The sequence below is a fragment of the Trichechus manatus genome, unplaced genomic scaffold, assembly GCF_000243295.1.
Source record: "Trichechus manatus latirostris isolate Lorelei unplaced genomic scaffold, TriManLat1.0 scaffold00071, whole genome shotgun sequence".
Taxonomy (NCBI): Eukaryota; Metazoa; Chordata; class Mammalia; order Sirenia; family Trichechidae; genus Trichechus; species Trichechus manatus.
The window spans coordinates 4,490,258-4,509,421 of NW_004444007.1; the positions used below are offsets into that span (position 1 = coordinate 4,490,258).

The following is a 19,164-nucleotide window of genomic DNA, read 5'->3' on the forward strand; positions in this document are numbered from 1 at the left end:
ATATTATTCTTTTTCTATTTTATTACTTTTATTATTTCTGGTATGTTTATTATCATGAAGATTCTCTTTCCTTTTAGCTTATAAAAGTTGAAGGACACAGAGCATATGAGAGGGGTTGTTGGTTTTATTTATTTAGCTTTATTCATATAGCATGCAAAAGGTTATGCTTTCACAACATAAGGGATCAGGTAGTGACCCAGGTTTAAATTCTGCCACCCACTAACTGCAGGCCACTCGCCTCTCAGTGTCTCATTTTTCTCATCTGTAAAATGAGAGGTTTGTATCAGATGACATCTAACATCCTCTATCATTTAATAACAGTGAATAATTTGGCCAAAAAGCAAGTCAACTTGCCATTCTTCCACATACTTCATATTTTAATTTTTAATTTACTTTAGTAAAAGCTGACTTCAGCTGATACCCACTGGAGTAAAGAATAAGAACCAACTCTATTAGTTTTAGGTTGCTTAGCCTTTTGTTGCCATGATAAATTGTTTAATGGAAGTTCTTAAGTATATTCATGTGCTCAGAATGCCAGTGAAAGCAGAAGCCTAAAGAGCTTTCCCCACTGAATTATGTCTATCTCTAAATTTGGATAAAGGCCAAAATTTGGTCTTTGTTTTTAACACTTTAGATAGGTGAACATCAGACATGAGCTTATTTATTGTAAAACTTAAAGTCACAGTGTAGCTTGTGTTTTTTTCATAGTGTCAAAACTAAACTAAACTTCTTTATACAGAAAATGCAGTCACTGAACAGGCTAAGTATAAAAGATCAGTCCAGTGTAGTGTAGACGTGTTGTCCGTTGAAAATTAAGGCCACTTTACACATCTGCACACACTAGTACGCACCTTCAACAATATAAATCACTTTCAAGAATGGAAGAACACAGAGAAATGGAGGTATCCGCATGAGTTAAATATCTGCTCAATCTGATATTTTTCTTCTTAGAGAGAAGAACATTTCAAGATTCAGAAGGCCCAAAGGGTATCAAGAAAAAAAAATCCTATAGCCCCGGTGGCACGATGGTTAAGCACTTGGCTGCTTGAAGGGTCCTCAGTTTGAACACACAAGCCATTCAGGGAGAAAAGACCTGGCAGTCTGCTCCTGTAAAGACTACATACAGCCCAGGAAACCCTACGGGGCAGTTCTACTCTGTCCTATAGGGTCACTATGGGCCGAAATCAACTCGACAGAATGCAATAACAACATAGCTCTAAAGGTGACCAGAAGAAGCAGTGGATTGGATTAGAGATAAAAGAGGCTTACATGTTTTATATACTCATCTAAGTTGAGGAGTCCCTGGGTGGTGCACAAAGTGTGGTCCCCAGACGAGTAGCATCAGCATCACCTGAAACGTGTTAGAAGTGCAGATTCTCAGGCCCCACCTTAGACCTACCAAATCAGATAACTGGGGACGGGGCCCAGAAATCTAGTTTAACAAGCCTTCCAGGTGATTCTGACACGTGTCAAAGTTTGATAAGCATTATTCTAAGCTGATGAGTTTGTGATGAGATATTTACTTCATATATTGCTGGAGGAAAAGTAAATTGATACAACTCTAGAAAGTAGTTTGGTAATATGTGTCAAAAAACCTCAGAATGTTCATATTATTTGGCACCAAAATTACACCGTTAGGAATGTTCCCTAACAGGAAATAATCAGTTATTGGATTTCAGCATAGTTTAAAATAGAAGAGACTGGAAATAACCTAAATATATAGGTATATAGGAATGGTTAAAAAAATTATGGTACATTTGTATATTTGTGTGTGTATATCTACCTATCTCTATGTCTATATCTATATCTATATATGGAAACCCTGGCGGCGTAGTGGTTAAGAGCCCTGGCTGCTAACCAAAAGGTCAGCAGTTCAAATCTACCAGGCCCTCCTTGGAAACTCTATGGGGCAGTTCTACTCTGTCCTATAGGGTCGCTATGAGTCAGAATCGACTCGATGGCAATGGGTTTATGCATATATATATATATATATATTTATCACCAGAAGTATGTTTGAAACATATTCTAATAGTGATTTTCTCTCTGGATTGTACAATTACATTGATTCCTTCCATGTAATCAGCTGGACTGCAGGCAATTTAGATAAAGTTATAACAAATGTAGACAAATAACCCTATATTTTGGTTTATATTTTCTATACAATCCACATTATAGTTTTTCTGAATAAAAATGTAATTGAAACTGATCAAAGTTTCCCTTTTCCTCCTTTTCCTTTCTGTGCCATAGTCCATGGCCACTTGCAGGAGGCATGAATCTCCCCTTTGATTCCACTGTTGCTAAAACTACTCTTTTATGGTCTATTCCAAATGTTATGGCTCTTTCTCAATGTTTATATTTTTTATGAATTTTTCATTTATGAATTTAGAGATTTTTTTATTTCTTTTTTTAAATTAAAATTGGTTACATTAGTCATGTTGTGCTAGAGATTTCATTATAAATTGCAGAATTTAAGATTATAATGCTTTTTAATACACTTAGTATTTGTTACTCAAATAGATGTCAAAATATAAAAATGTGCCCTGCACAACAATACTACAGTTGTATTACAGGGTAGTAGAAGTTGTTTTGAGGTCAGATAAACCTGAGCTTAAATCCCAATGCTGCCACTTTCTAGTTTTGTGACCTTGGACATGTTACTTAAGTGTTTCTGACTTATTAAAAAAACCAAACCAAACAAAAAACCAGTTGTCATTGGGTCACAATGCAAATGCAGTAGCGTCCCTTTGCTAAGTGGGAACTTAAATGTTGGTCCTGGGGCAAAGGAGCAGGTCAGGGTGCTTCTAAGAGCAGGGTACCTTAATCAGCAGCCAAGGCTGGAATGGAAGACAGACAATGAATCCTCAGAGGATTCAGGGATGCAGCTCATCCCTTGGTCTTGAGCTGAGACTGACAGAGGTAGGTTGTTAACCCTGCCTCAGCCCACAGATAAAGTGAATCCATGTAAGAACAAATGTTTTGATAACAACAAATGTTATGAGAGATGAGGGATGAGTACCCAATTTATACTAGGAAATTTTTTTACTTTTTCCTTTGCTTTTGTTGGATGTTAAGTCACTTATAATCAGTGGAATTTATTAATGCAGGTGCTGCTTAAAACGACAGAGGAGAGAGAGACACACACACATGATATGAGCCTTATAGTTATGCTTCCTGGCAAGGCAGGATGCTTAGGTGCTCATAATGCCTAGAGCAAGGCTAAAAGGGGCTCTCCCCTCTCTTCTGAAGCCCACTCCATATAAGCCCACTTTCCTGTGGCCTCAATACCCTCTCAACACAATGCTTCAGGCAGCCCCTACTAATCCCTCCCTCTAAAATGAGATGATTCAACATCATACTTGTAATTTTGTAATCACACCCTTATATAGTGAAACCTTCTACGTGAATGCTATTTACCCACAATGAAATTTTGTCTCCAGTAGATCCCCACAGACATTCATTTAATTGAATATGATTTTATACCTGATCTCAAGATTTAGGACCTTCACATATTCATCTATAAGGCATTATCTTAAGCTTAATTATTTTGAACAGTTGTCTTCAAGTTTTATAAGATTATTCCAGAACCAGAAATATTAGTCCAAAGGACTGATGGATCACAATTACCACAGTCTCCACCAGACTGAGTCCAGTACAACTAGATGGTGCCTGGCTACTACCACCGACTGCTCTGACAGGGATCACAATAGACGGTCCCAGACAGAGTGGGAGAAAAATGTAGAACAAAATTCTAACTCACAAAAAAGACCAGACTTACTTACTGGCCTGACAGAGACTGGAGAAACCCCGAGACTATGGACCCCAGACACTCTTCTAGCTCAGTAATGAAGTTACTCCCGAGGTTCACCCTTCAGCCAAACGTTAGACAGGCCCATAAAACAAAACGAGACTAAAGGGGCACACCAGCCCCGGGGCAAGGACTAGAAGGCAGGAGGAGACAGGAAAGCTGGTAATAGGAACCAAGGTTGAGAAGGGGAGAGTGTTGACATGTTGTGGGGTTGGTAACCAATGTCACAAACCGATATGTATGCTAATTGTCTAATAAGAAGCTAGTTCTATAAACCTCCATCTTAAAGTACAATAATAAATAAATAAAACCTGAGAAAAAAATGTATTCCAAAATCATATTATCTGCACTTAATTTAGGTCACCTACACCTATAATCTTTTCATTAAGTGGAATAACATATGAGCCAAGGTCAAATCTATAAAAACATATCTGGAAATTAAAATAAATAAATGACAACCAGCTAATTTCCATAATAGAGATTAAGAAAATTAATAAACTTAAAAATCAAAAATGGGCAGAGGCTTTTGAGCAAACTGGCTGTTAAATATGAAAAGATGATTAGCTTCACTCATAAAGAAATGCAAATTAGATTAATAATAATACACATTTTTCACCTATCAGATTGACAAAGACTTGAAGATTGAAAACACTCAGGAGATCCTCTCCCATACTGTTGGTGGGAATCTAAATTAGTGCAGCCGTTTGAAACGGCAAATCGATACTATCAAATATTTAAATGTGCATACTCTTTGAAAGAGTAATTCTACTTCTAGAAATTTATCCTACAGATAAATTCAGAGATAAGCTATATTTTGTTAAGTCTAAGATACACATTTTTTCACATTTTAACATTCCTGAAATCAGGATGGCATGTCACAGTTTAACTGGCAGCATATTTTTTTTCCTTGTTGGTGGCACAAAAAATAATGGTGCTTCTTAGAAATGATGGAAACCCTGGTGGTGTGGTTGTTAAGAGTTCGGTTGCTAACCAAAAGGTCGGCAGTTTGAATCCACCAGGCGCTCCTTGGAAACCCAATGGGGCAGTTCTACTCTGTCCTATAGGGTCGCTATGAGTCAGAATTGAGTCGACGGCAACGGGTTTGGATTTTTTTTTCCTTAGAAATGATAGTGTCTTAGAGTTTATGAAATATGGCATATGTAAGGATATTTTATTGAGGCACTGTTTGTCTTAGCAAAAACTAGAAACAACCTAACTATCTGTTAATAGTAAGGAGCCTGGCTAAGGCAATGGTTAAGCCCTGCTAACCAAAAGGTCAGCGGACACCAGCCGCTCCTTGAGACAAAAGACCTAGCAATCTGCTCCCATAAAGATTCAAACCAAAAACCAAAGCTATTGCCATGGAGTTGATTCCAACTCATAACTAGTCTATAGGACAGAGTAGAACTGCCCCAGAGGGTTTCCAACGCTGTAATCTTTACAGTAGCAGATTGCCAGGTCTTTCTCCTGTGGAGCAGACTGTGGGTTTGAACCACCAACATTTCAGTCAGCAGCCTAGCGCCACCAGGGCTCCTTCCTCAGAAAGATTGCAGCCTAAGAAACCCTATGGGGCAGTTCTACTCTGTCCTATAAGGTCTTACAGACTAGCTATTACTTGGAATCGGCAGAACGGCACACAACAACATAGCTATAAAATGCAATACTCTGCAGATATTACAAAACAATAAGGAAGGCATCGTGCAAATATGACCATGATATATATTAAGACATCAGATTATGAATTGGTATATAAGGGGAAAAAAAAGGATATTAGTGTGCACATTGTACATGTCTATGCATATAAATAGCTTTATGACAAAAAATGGTATTCGATGTTAAAAAAGCATCTGGAAGGAAAAAAAAATAATCTGATCAGAAAGTAGTTGTGAACAGAACTTAAAATGAAATTCACCTTGTTCCTTGTCCAGACTATAACTGCGATGAAGGCCATGAGCACTGTGCACAGTATTTCTCCTGACCCAGGAAAACCAAAATACAGGCTGCTGAGAACAACTAGCTCAGAGAACCCCAACACGAGGAATCCTCTCTTCCACACAGGATTGTCCTTTAGGAGAAAAAAAGTTAATTAGCAAAATTATTTCAAGTAACTAATTTTTAATTATGGATTTTTCTATAATATGAATTTATAGGAAACTAAAAATGCCTGCATCTGCTCACATAAATGCACGACTTAACATTTACTTTCTTTTCCTTAACAAAGGCAGAGTGAGTGTATACACAAATGTAGGTTCCTTTTCAGGAACACCAGTTATCTTCCTCGTATTGCTATGATGCCGAACAGGTTTCAGTGCGTCTTCCAGATCAAGATGGACTAGGAAGAAAGGCCTGGAGATCTACTTCCAAAAATCAGCCTATGAAAACCGGGGCAGTGTTTTGTTCTGTTGTGTATGGGGCTGCCATGAATTGGGGACAGACTTTACATCAGCTAACAACAACAACAGTCATCAATGCATAATTTCACAGGGCTGAATAGAGTAGTAGAAAAAAGTACATGGACTTTGGATGCAGACAGACCTGGGTTAAATCCTAGCTCTTTTACATCATTGGCATGTATGTTGTGGCTGCATTACTTCACCTCTCAAGCTTTGTTTCCTCATTGGCGAAACTGGTATAAAAACATTTACATCTTAGAGGTTCTATGGAGGTTGAAGATATCGTCTCTCTACTATCTTCCGGCTCTCTGTTTCCTCTTTAATTTGGTGCTCCCTTGGTTTTTCTTTATAAATCTTTGACTCGCAAGAAGTTTTAGGAGGCTGTAGATTGAGAGTAGTTTTTTTTTTTAAGTCTGACAACTGTGTACCTTTCTCTTTTTACTTTCCTCTGTTCAGCATTTTAAACATCTTAATCACTCTAAGATGCAGGTTTTTAAAAGTGCTTGATCTGATTTGGAGGCATGCAGGCTCTGGAGCTGGATGCTCTGGGTTCAATCCCAGCTCCACTGCTTTCTAGCTATGTGATCTTGTTCAAGTCATTTATCCCCTCAATTTCTTCATCAGTAAAATGGTCATATTCACAGTACCCTCCTCATGGGTGATCTGGATGGCACTAGGTCAGCGCTGCCCAGATAACTTTCAGTGATGACAGAAATACTCTCTATTTGCACTTCCCAGTCCAAGAGCCGCTACTCACTGTGGCCACTGAATGTGCAACTGAGGAACTGATTCTGTTTTCTTTTTTGATTTTTAAAAATCTATTGAGTCTACAAGTATTTTTACAATTGTATGTACCTTTAATATTAAGGAACAAATTAGAAAAATTTAGAGTTTAGATAAGAAAATATTCACCTCAATCAACATATTTTAGTTTCCTATATTTTGAACAATTAGCTGATCAGCTAGTTTGAACATGACTTTCAGGACTGAATACTTCTGAGGTTATGTTAGTTTCTTTGTTTTCAATAAGAAAAGTCTTGACGATAGATTGGTTAGCAAATCTTGAACAATTATTTTAAATTGTGTAGACATTCCTGTTATTAGAGAGACTTGTTAGAACTTATGATGAGGAACTAAATTTTTAGTTTTATTAATTTAAATGGCTACATGTGGCTAGTGGCTACAATGTGGGACAGCGTAGCACTAGATGATGACTTTAAAGTACTTATCACAGCATTTTATACACAGTAGGCAAAAAAGTAAGCTATTATTTGTAAATAATAAAAATATTAAAGAAACATATTCTCTTTATTTGTTGTATAATTAGAATAATCATATGTTTCTTTCGTGTATTTATAGCATTTTCTGCAGACAATTTTAGAGTTTTTTGGGGAACAGTACAATAAAAATTCAATCAACATACATTCTGATAATGGAAATACTAACTTTCTTAACTAAATTTCTATTTTAATTAAATTATTGATGAACTCCATTAAAAAGGCACTGAAATCTGAAAATAACACCAATTCCTATGGAAAGAAAAATTTCTATATGCTTATCTACCCTAAGAGAATCAGGAGGATAAAAGAATCAAAACTTTCGTGTCTCCCTGAGAAAGCATTCTGTGCAGTGAAGAACTTTGATCTTCTTGGAAAGAAATATTGGACTACATTATACAGAGATGTTAAAACTTCTCTACTGGATAGTATTAGAAGCTAAGGTATTTTGATACTAACAAAAGAGACAAAAAAAATTATATATCTTGATTTAGTTAAGTGTAATAAAAAAAACTGGCATATCTTATTTTTCTAAATTTGTTTTACTGTGAAAGTTAAAGTGTACAGAATATACATTAGAGAAAAATGCTCAGACTGCATGGAATATCTTATGCATTTAGTCCTCTTCATAAAGTTCACGGATGGCACTGATACAGCAGCAAGCAACTTTACACTGAGGGGCTATTTTCTAAACCACGTCCTTCACAGTTAGCTTTGATGGAAGTATTTCAGAGTGTTTTTAATGGCATTTTAGCGCATGACTTTCTCACAGATTATTTCTTTCACCTGGTCACTGCTTGAAAAGTACTGAATAAAAAGTCCAAGAAGAGATCCAGTCGCTACACCAGTTAGGACCCGCAAAACTCCACTAAGGACATTAATGACTGTGGAGCCTGAAAAAGACATGAAAAGAAAAACTTCAGACAGAATTCTTAATCCTTAAATACACAAACTTGACTTCTACAATCACTGGAATAAAGCATCTAATTACATTCACGGAAGTTTACAGACCCTCTACATTCTTAAATATTGTGACTTAAAATGTTTGCTAGAAAGAGCCTATCTTATAAGATTGGTTTTTTTTTTTTTTTTAATCTTATAAGAAAGGTATGCATATAATTGGAGACAAATTATGAAACAGGCTAAGATATGATTTGTATAGTTTTTTATGCATTTACTTCAATAAAGTTTTAAAGGGCCTAAGAAAATGTGAAAGACAAAATTCATAATTAAAAGCTAATCTGTTCTACTGCATTTACACGCATAGGCTGAATGATTTAGACAGAGCTCACTAAACTTTCAAATGATCATTTAAGAGCCTGGTTTTTCATAATAAGTGTACATTGATTTTAGTATCTCTGATATGTATAGACTGCAGTAACCTAAGAATTTGGAAATAAAAATCAAAAAACTGTAATGAGTACAGAGGACTTATTCCTTCTCAAATGTTTACTCAAAAAGTAAATCTGAAAACAAATTATTTTTCAGATTGCTCTTTTTACTCAGCACATAAAGCCCTTCTTCACACACTGTTCTAAGGAAAAATGTACTCAGTAACTAGTTATTTCTTGTTATTGCAGCAACTGTCTATTTAATTTTTAAACTACCTCTGTAGTATTTTTATTTAGCTAGGACAATTCTCTGCCAGGTAATGGTGTAACTGTCAAAAGCATCTCTCTGTGATATTAGCACAACATTCAAGCTACTACAGTAAATCACTTACTATAAGTGTGTAGAAACTACCTAATTCATTTCAGTCTCTGGTATATTGAAGTTGTTTTTTTTTTTTTTTAAAAAAAAAGACTTCTTTGGTCTTATCCATGGAAATTTTAATTCAATAAGTCTGGCAAGGCCTGGGATCCCCATCATCCTGATGCAGAAGGTCTCTGGACCACACTGGGAGGGGGTGGGAGGGGGAAGAGAGGGATCCTATCAGAGTCAGTTATGAAGGGTCTTCCAACTATCCACACTTCCTCTTCCCACCTCCAACCCCAAAACTCTGAATTATAAAAACCCCAGCCCTGACCCTTCCACCTCCTCGTCTCCCCTCCCCCTCCCCCTCTGATTCTAATACAAACGCTATTGCTCTAAAGCAGTAGTTCTTGATCCTGACTGCACTGGTTTCCATTCTCAAAGTTTCTGATTGAATTGGTCTGTGGAAGTCCCTGGGTGGTGCAAACAGTTAACATGCTTGGCTGCTAACAAAAAGGCTGGAGGTTCAAGTACACCCAGAGGAGCCTCAGAAGAAAGACCTGGTGACCTACTTCCGAAAAATCAACCACTGAAAACCCTATGGAGCATTAGGTAGTCTACTCTGCAAGGGGTTGCCATGAGTTGAAATTGACTCAACAGTAACTAGTTGGTTGGTTGGTTTAGGGCCCATATATGGATATTTTTTAAAACTCCCCAAGTAATTCTAAAGTGCAGCCAAGGCTGAGAATGACTGTTTTAAAGGTGTGTACCAGGAAAGCAGTGAGAAAATAAGCTTGGATGAAAGTACAGTAGAGTCAAAATAAGGACAAGAGTGTAGAATTGACCTAACAGGTAAAAGGAATCCTCACTGGTTCTTGAGGAGATAACAGGAGGTAACATTATTAACCAATGCCGTGAGAAGATTGATTTGCCAGTAACACACAGCAGTCACCGTAAGGCAGAAATTGGCTGGAAGGCAGACTCTGGGGCAATGTGAAGAGGTGATGCTCTGGTAACCGGCATAAATCACATATAATCATAAAGTGGGAGGAAAGCTACAAGGGTTGGAGAAACTGAAAATGCATGACTTTCCAAGAAGGTATGTTTCCCACTTGATAATCTGAAGCTAAATTGAGGCTGCGATTACATTTTGTCAATAATACAAGGTTGAAAATCTTCTCTCTCAATCTGAGAAGATAAGATTAAGAAATGCCAAAGGATAATAAAAACCCAAAAACCAAACCCAGTGCCATAGGGTTGATTCCATCTCAATCCTATAGGACAGAGTAGAACTACCCCACAGGGTTCCAAGGCTGTAATCTTTATAGGAGCAGACTGCTGCATCTTTTTCCTGTGGAGCGGCTGGTGGGTTTGAACCTCTGACCTTTAGGTTAGCAGCCAAGTGCTTAACCACTACGCTACCAGGGCCCCTTAAAGAGTAACAAAGGTGTTAAATAACAGTGTTTGAAAAAAATGCCTTAAATTCCTCTTTTACTATTACATAAAAAAAGATACGTCAGTATCAGACACAAATTAAGTATTTTTTGTTTGCAAGGATCAACCAAACCCATTAAAACCATTGTTGTCACTACCCACAAAATGCTAAAGATGAGGGGACAGAAACTGTCCCTCTTTTAAAGCATTCTGTTGCTTCTGCTTGGACTGCTCTGTCACTTGTGCTCATTGAAAAAAATCTACTCCTCCTTCTTCATGTGACTCTCCAAGATTAAACTTTCCCAGATCACTCCAAGCAGAAGCTGTTCTATTCCTTCTTTAAACTTGACTACTTTGTATCCCCCTTACTGCACTTACTGCAGACTCTTGAACAGCCTGTATTTAGAGACAGGAAGGGAGTAAATGTACGTACTGGTCCCCGGGGTACAGAACTCCTGGAGTTGTTTTCTCTACTTTTACTTTGTCTTAATCAACTATCAAGCAAATATGCCACACTTGTAACATTTTAATCTATGTCTCTAGAGTGCAAGAGAACAATATGTTGTGAACTGACTCGTTTACCTGTGGAAAATGCTATGCCCAAGCACGTGTTAAAGCCAGTGACGGCTAGAATGGCATTGAAGCTGCCAGCAGCCCGGAGTAAGGTCGGGACACCTTTTTCAACACCATAGCCTTCTTTCTTCAAAAGGAGCATTGAAGGCACCACAACAGCTGGAGATACAGCACCTAAAACAAAACTAAGCAGGCAGCACTTTAAACATTTATGATAGTATCTTAATATCTTTCTTTTTTTAAAAAATTATAATAACCTCTACTGTTTTGGAGGCTAGACTTTGTAGACTTTTACCTAGTCTTTCAAATGGCATAGAAGTGCCAAACCAGAAACACACACACATAAATTCCACAGAACACCGTTTTGTTTTTTTTTTTAAATTGTGCTATAGATAAAGGTTTACAGAACAAACTAGCTTCTCATTAAACAATTAGTACACATATTATTTTGTGACATTGGTTACCAATCCCATGACATGCCAACACTCTCCCCTTCTCAACCTTGGGTTCCCAATACCAGCTTTCCTGTCCCCTCCTGCCTTCAAGTCCTTGCCCCTGGGCTGGTGTACCCCTTTAGTCTCATTTTATTTAATCTTTGGTTGAAGGGTGAACCTCAGGAGTGACTTCATTACTGAGCTAAAAGGGTGTCTGGGGGCCATACTCTCAGGGTACAGAACACTGTTTTTTAAAGTGTGGCCATAGACAACCTGCAATGGAAATGCTTGGTTGCCTAATACACATACACACATATATGTATCAAACCAAACCCATTGCTGTCGTGTTGATTCTGACTCATAGTGACCTTACAGGGCAGAACAGAACTGCCCCACAGGGTTTCCAAGGAGCGGCTGATAGATTTGAACTGCTGACCTTTGGGTTAGCAGCTCTAAACTGCTGTCCCACCAGGGTTATTGTCATGGATTGAATTGTGTCCCCCAAGAACATCTGTCAACTTGGTTAGGTCATGATTTCTAGTACGGTATGACTGTCTACCATTTTATCATCTGCTGTGATTTCCCTGTGGGTTGTAAACTGTACCAGTATAACGTAATGAGAAGGATTAGTGGCAGTTATGTTGATGAGGTCTACAAGAATAGGTAATGTCCTAAGCCAATCTCTTTTGAGATATAAAAGAGAGAAGCAAGCAGAGAGACATGGGGACCTCATACCACCAAGAAAGCAGTGCTGGGAGCAGAGTGCGTCCTTTGGACCTGAGGTTCTTGCACTCAGTTGCTCCCAGACCAAGGGAAGACTGATGACAAGGACGGTCCTACAGAGCCGACAGAGGAGGCCTTCTCCTGGAGCTCATGACCTGAATTTGGACTTGTAACCTACTAGACTGTGAGAGAACAAATTTCTCTTTGTTAAAGCCAACTACTTGTGGTATTTCTGTTATAGTAGGACTAGATGACTAGGATAGTTATATATCATTTATTTATTTATTTTGTGAGTGGTATAGAAGATCTATCCCTGGGTGGTGCAAATAGTTAATGCGCTTAGCTGCCAGCTGAAAGCTGGAGCTTCAGGTCCATCCAGAGGTGCCTCAAAAGAAAGGCCTGGAGATGTACTTCTGAAAAACCAGCAACTGAAAACCCTATGCAGCACAGTTCTACTCTGACACACATGGGGTCGCCATGAGTTGGAATCGATTCGACGGTAACTGGTAAATAGAAGACCTAATGGGGTTAAGCCCCAGAAATCTGCCTTTTTCTGAAACGAAACATTCATGTTATGAGGTTTGAAAAACACTGCCATGTATATTTTAGACTGCAAGCCAGTGACACTATCAGGACTCGGTATGTAAAGTAAGACGACAGATCAGGAGGAGAAGGTCATGATGACAGTGACCGTGGTGATAATAACAACAGGAGCAGCAGGAACAGCAAGGAGCACTTTACGTGCCAAACACTGTTTTAATTTAATTCTTGTAACAACCCTATGAGGTAGATTAAATCATAATCATCATTTTACAAATAAGGATAGAGGTCCAGAGAGATTAAGTAATTTGCCAAAAGCCACATGCTAGAAAATTAGAGATCTGAACCAAGGCAGTATAACTTCAAGTCTAAACCATAACAAGTAAGAACTTCTCACTTTTTACCTACTTACCTAAAACCAGTTACTGTATAGTCTACTCCAACTCATGGCGACCTAATGCATGTCAGAGTAGAACTGTGCTCCACAGAATGCAAAATGGTACAACCATTCTGGAAAACAATATGGCATTTCCTTAGAAAGCTAGAAATAGAAATACCATATGATCCAGCAATCCCACTCCTAGAAATACATCCTAGAGTAATAAGAGCCATCACACGAATAGACATATACACACCCATGTTCACTGCAAAATCGTTTGTAACAGCAAAAAGATGGAAACAACCTAGGTGCCCATCAACAGATGAATGGATAAACTACGGTACATACACACAACGAAGTACTACGCAACAATAAAGAACAATGATGAATCTGTGAAGCATCTCACAACATGGATGAATCTGGAGGGTATTTTGCTGAGTGAAATGTTAATCACAAAGGACAAATATTGTATGAGACCACTAGTATAAAAACTCATGAAAATGTTTACACCCAAAAAGAAACAATCTTTGATGGTTACAAGGGAGGGGAGTGGTGAGGATGGAAAATCGCTAAATAGACAATAGATAAATGGTAACTTTTGTGAAGGGTGAGACAGTACACAGTACTGGGGAAGCCAGCACAACTTGTCTAAGGCAAGGCCATGGAAGCTCCATGGACACATCCAAACTCTCTGAGCGACTGAATTACTGGGCTGAGGGCTGCAGGGACCATAGTCTCAGGGAACATCTAGCTCAATTGGCATAACATAGTTTATAAAGAAAATGTTCTACATTCTACGTTGGTGAGTAGTGTCTGGGGACTTAAAAGCTTGTGAGCGGCCATCTAAGATACTCCACTGTTCTCACCCCATCTAGTGCAAGGGAGAATGAAGCAAACCAAAGGCATAAGGGAAAGATTAGTCCAAAGGACTAATGGACCACAACTACCACAACCTCCACCAGACTGAGTCCAACATAAGTAGATGGTGCCTGGCTACCACCACTGACTGCTGTGACAGGGATCACAACAGAGGGTCTCAGACAGAGCCAGAGAACAATGTAGAAAAAAATTCTGACTCACAAAGACCAGACTTACTGGCCTGACAGAGACTGGAGAAACCCTGAGAGTATGGCCCCTAGACACCCTTTTAGCTCACTACTGAAGTCACTCGTGAGGTTCACCCTTCGGACAAAGATTAGACAGGCCCATAAAACAAAACAAGACTAAATGGGCACACCAGCCCAGGGTCAAGGACTAAAAGGCAGGAGGGGACAGGAAAGCTGGTGATTGGGAACCCGAGGTCAAGAAGGGAGAGTGTTGACATGTCGTTTGGGTTGGCAACCAATGTCACAAAACAATATGTGTACTAATTGTTTAATGAGAAGCTAGTTTGTTCTGTAAACCTTCATCTAAAGTACAATATATATTAAAAAAAACTCAAAGAAAAAAAAAAGAACTGTGCACCACAGAGTTTTCCATGGCTGATTTTTTGGAGATAGAGTGCCAGGCCTTTCTTTTGAGGTGCCTTTGAGTGGACTGGAACCTCCAACCTTTTAGTTAGCAGCTAAGCTTAATCATTTGCACCACAAAGGGACTCTTCTTATCTGCTTATTAGTACTAAACACTAAGTACTTGGTTATTTATTTACTTCTCATGGTTCTTAATCCTGAGAAGCAAGGACTGACAACAGGAGGAAGAGACAGCAGAACCACAAATCACGACAGTCTGGTGACAAGAAGGAGGAAAACAGTCCTAGGCGCTGATGGCTGTTAATGTGTTTATCTTCCTTTGTACAGACTTAAGGTGAGATCCTGCATCTCTGTCACCAGAATGGAACCAGGAGTAGGTAAAAGACCATTACTTCTTCAGTTAGTTTAAATTATTATGATCACTGTAAAAGTTAGCACTTATAGAAACATATACTATGTTTTAAAGTTAGGGTATTTAGATTATGCTGGAATGTCTATCTTGCATTTTCTGTCGTCCTTAAGGAAATGCTAATATGCATTCTCTGCTACAGAATCATAGAAATGCCTAAAATCCATGCACGTTTTCATATCGACAAAGAAAAACCATTACCCCAGTATAAATCCCCATTGCCATGGTAAACCCATTAGGAAGCGGGCAAGAAGAGCAGATGCGCATGCCTCCACAAGACAAGGACCCATGGCTAGTCTCACGCAAACACCCGTCAACTTCTTCAGGACCTGAAATATAAAAATAGACACACTAAGATAATTCTCTAAAGGCATGCAGAGAAGAAGGACTTGAGTATGAGATGACCTTAAACTTTTCCTTCAGCATTCAGACCACGTATCGGTCAACACAAACCTTCTAGGTAATGGGCTTTATTTAGCAAACACTTCAGTGTTCTAAGTGTTTCAGAGTTAATTTATTTAGACCTCATAGCCACACTATGAGATAGGTAGGTAGTACTGTTATCCCCATTTTTCACGTGTCCTCTTGTAAAGAGGCACGATTTGCTCAAGATCATGAAACTGGTGAGTGGTGGAGCCAGGTTTTGAACTCAGGCAAGCAGCTTACAGAGTCTGTGCTCAAAATCCCCACACTAGCCGACTTAACCCTCTCAGTACTAGCTTTATTTATCATCTGTGGCCCCAGGGTGAGACTAGGGCAAAAAGCCTCACCTGGTTCATGACGTTCCCCAGGAACATTTACTCCTGCATTCAAAAACACACATGGAAAACAAGACAAAACAAAAACACGAGCCTCATTTTATACACTAGAAAGTTTCCTGAGCCGGTACAGTTAGCCCTAAGCATGTATACAGGGCTTTGCACACCAAAAATAAGATGTCTTCTCCCTCACTGACGATAGTTTATAACTATGGCCTGTATCTCTGTCAGAGAAAAGGGGAACCTTTATTCTTGGTGCTGTCCCCACTTCACCTTTCTCCAAGAAAGCACAGGAACAGTTTCTGAGGTCTCTGAAGCATAAGGTACTAACTGCACAATAGTCCTGTATGGAATAATTGCTATTCCCTCCTTGAGACCGTCATGCAGAGTGTCCACATCCTCTTTGTAAAGCTCAGTGATTCTAAACACTTGCAGTATTGGAGGAGCAAAATTCCTATTCAGCAATTAGAAATCCCTACTTCATACCTTTGTATCCAGTTTAAGGCTGGCATGAACCACTATGATAGACAGGGCTATGCTTCTCAAAGAGGACGACAACTCGTGCTGGATCTGCACATTATCACTGATGACTGGGATATTTCTGATGAGAAACCCAGCAAGCAGCATGCCTTGAATGGAAAAGTCAAATAACTGTTTTGTTAGTTTCCAAATACAGAAAATATTTCTCAGCACATCAGATGTGAAACAGACAAGTATATAATCCTAGGAACCACTTCCTTTATGCTTAGTCCTTGGCTAAAATCAAGATTTTAATTTAAGAAATTAAAGTAATACAATAAATTACAGGGGCAAAGAAAAGATTCTGATATGCAGATTAAAAAGATAGAGTAGGAAAGTTAATATCCCCCAAAATACGTGAAGCTAAAAAGTAAGAAACAGGATGTAGCATTTGGAAAGACTGTGATCAAGTTCTAAATGTAAAATGTTTTATTGCAATGTTCAATTCAGTCATCCCTTCAAGCACAAATAGCAAACAGTTCCTGAAACTTTGTGCTATGTCAGATTACCCAAAGTATTAACAAATACTTACATGGGTCCATTTTACCTTCAAATCAGGTAATTTAATTTAAAAATGCCTAAGCTACTTTGCTTCTAAGCAAAGGCTTTGGTGAGTTATGATGGGATGGACAACCCTGCCCTTTCGTTCATCCGTTCAACATTTACCAAACGCTCTCAGTATTTTAGACACTGTGTCTGCTGGTCGCGTGGTTCCTGCTGATCACACCCGTGTCGCCATTTCTCTGCTTCCCGGCTCTGCTGTCCTTGTCGCCATTTCTCTTGGTCTTCAGTGTTAGTAGCTCTCTATTACAGTCCTTGACCAGTATTACAGCTTTTATTTGAGTCTAGGAGGTCCTCAATGCAGGGACACTGGGTCATAGGACATGCTCCTCTCCAGGCTCTTGTAGATCAGGAGGTCCCCAGAAAACCTCTGTGAGACTGATCTCGCTTATACAGGAAAACTTGTCAATTTCAAGGCATGGTTTTCCTCGCAGGATGGTAAACTGACCAGTTCTATTGGGTGGATTGCAAGCCACTTAGGTGGATAGAAACCAACCATTTCCTGCAAGCCACTGAGACAGACAGCAAACCAACCAATTCCTTGCAAGCCGCTTAGATGGACAGCAAACAGATCAATCACTTGGCCGACTGCAGCCTGACCAATCATTTTGGAAGAACTGCAAATCCAGAAAGGCTACATAAAAGAAGCCTATTGCACCACAGTTGCGATGCCTAAGGAATTACTGAATGTAGATGATAATCATCAAGGCTGACAATGTAAGAGAAAAAGAGATGACCAGACATTATGTACCCATGAATCACCTATGAAGCAGTCTTGTTAAAAAAAAAAAAAAGATAATACATATTATAGGCTTTGCGGGCCTTACAAAAACAAACCTTCTGATCAACAATTAATTTACATAAAAGGGACAGAGGAACATGCTAAATACTACTGGAATATAATCAGCAAAATTTAGATTCTGAAATATTACAGTATAAAACCAGTTTTTTTCAGTAATGATTTGCTTTAAAATAACTTAGGAGTAGCTGAAATAAGGTTGCCCTGGTATTGATAATTTTCACCTACTTAAAAGATTTCCATAACACAAATTTTTAGAGAAAATACTCCTCCTCAATCAGGGAAGGTGTTCAACCAAGGACAAGGTCCCCATGGGCTGAGAGGCAAGAAGGGGACACCCGCCAAATCCAAACCAGGTCATTGGCAAGGGAAAAGAGTCTCAGGGAAACTGTTTTCACATTCATTTCAGAATCAAACAAAAATGTTCCCTCATCACCCGTCCCTAGCAATTATTTCAATAAACACTTAAAAATATAGAACTGGAAATCATCACGTGTTCTGTGTCTTAATCTATCTTCTCTATGGATTCAGATAATGTTTTGGCTTTGGACACTGGTCCTAATATCGTAAAAAATGGTAAACTTTCTCTATCACAAGTGTAATATTATAAAAAGAGACATAAGAGATATCATGTACGTAGTTTTCAGAATATTTCTAGTTATCTCAGGAGACTTCATGTGATCACTGCAAAGCTTTCTCTCTTTGCAATGCAGTATATTTTGCTTGTTGCAATAATAGACTTGGATGGGTAAAAAGAAGTTGAGGAGTAAAGAACACTTTCATAGAGTCTAGAACGCTGGTCTTCAACTTCAGCTGCATATTATAATATTAGAATCATCTGGGGGGCTTTTAAAAATTCTAATGCCCAGGCTGTACTCCATACTAATTAATTCAAAATCTCTGGGGGTGGGACCGAGGCATCAGCATTAAAAAAAATTCCCCGTATGATTGCCATGTGCAGCCAGGTTTGAGGACTAATGATCGTTCTACTTACACCGTAGTGTCTTGGAGTTTATTAGAAACGCAGAATCTCAGGCCCCATCTCAGACCTACTGAATTAGAATCTCATTTTAACACAATCTCAATCAAGGTCATTCCTATGTACAATAAAGTTTGAGAAGCACTGACACAGATGCAGGGGTCAGCAAACGTTTACTGTAATGGGCCAGATAATATATATTTTAAGGCTTTGCATTCATACAGTCTCTGTTACAAGTTCAAAACAGCTATTACATTGCAAAAGCAGCCATACGTAATATGTAAACACGTGAGCCTGGATGTGTCCAATAAAACTTTATTGATAAAAAACGGGTGGCTTGCCAACCACTGATCTATAGTACACAGGCATAGTCAGAAATAATTCATTTTAACAATAATTCAATTAATAACATTGTTGTGT

The 19,164-nt window shown here is 38.6% G+C and overlaps 2 protein-coding genes across 2 annotated transcripts in view; both read right to left on the reverse strand.

Moving 5' to 3' along the window:
• Window positions 1–7,422: 7,422 nt before the first annotated feature.
• LOC111821225 (sodium/hydrogen exchanger 9B2-like) lies at window positions 7,423–11,493 on the reverse strand. Its single transcript, XM_023734747.1, has 2 exons — window positions 11,184–11,493; window positions 7,423–8,368 (listed from the first exon to the last, which is right to left on the reverse strand). The coding sequence occupies exons 1-2, from the start codon at window positions 11,314–11,316 to the stop codon at window positions 8,226–8,228; spliced, it is 276 nt and encodes a 91-aa protein (XP_023590515.1). The 5' UTR covers window positions 11,317–11,493; the 3' UTR covers window positions 7,423–8,225.
• Window positions 11,494–16,082: 4,589 nt separating this feature from the next.
• The window catches only part of LOC101360768 (sodium/hydrogen exchanger 9B2-like), a 162,013-nt gene continuing 158,931 nt past the window's right edge, over window positions 16,083–19,164 (reverse strand). Inside the window, exon 4 of the mRNA XM_023734745.1 lies at window positions 16,083–16,515. Within this exon, the coding sequence (XP_023590513.1) occupies window positions 16,367–16,515 (149 nt within the window). The 3' untranslated portion in view covers window positions 16,083–16,366. The remainder of the gene's footprint in view (window positions 16,516–19,164) is intronic.

What these genes read in the sequence shown, in the direction of transcription:
- LOC111821225 (XM_023734747.1), bottom strand. Translation starts at nt 11,316, where the DNA reads ATGCTCCTTTTGAAGAAAGAAGGCTATGGTGTTGAAAAAGGTGTCCCG. An exon ending in GGGCATAGCATTTTCCACAG is followed by an intron (nt 8,369 to 11,183) that starts GTAAACGAGTCA and finishes TGTCTTTTTCAG; the next exon opens with GCTCCACAGTCATTAATGTC.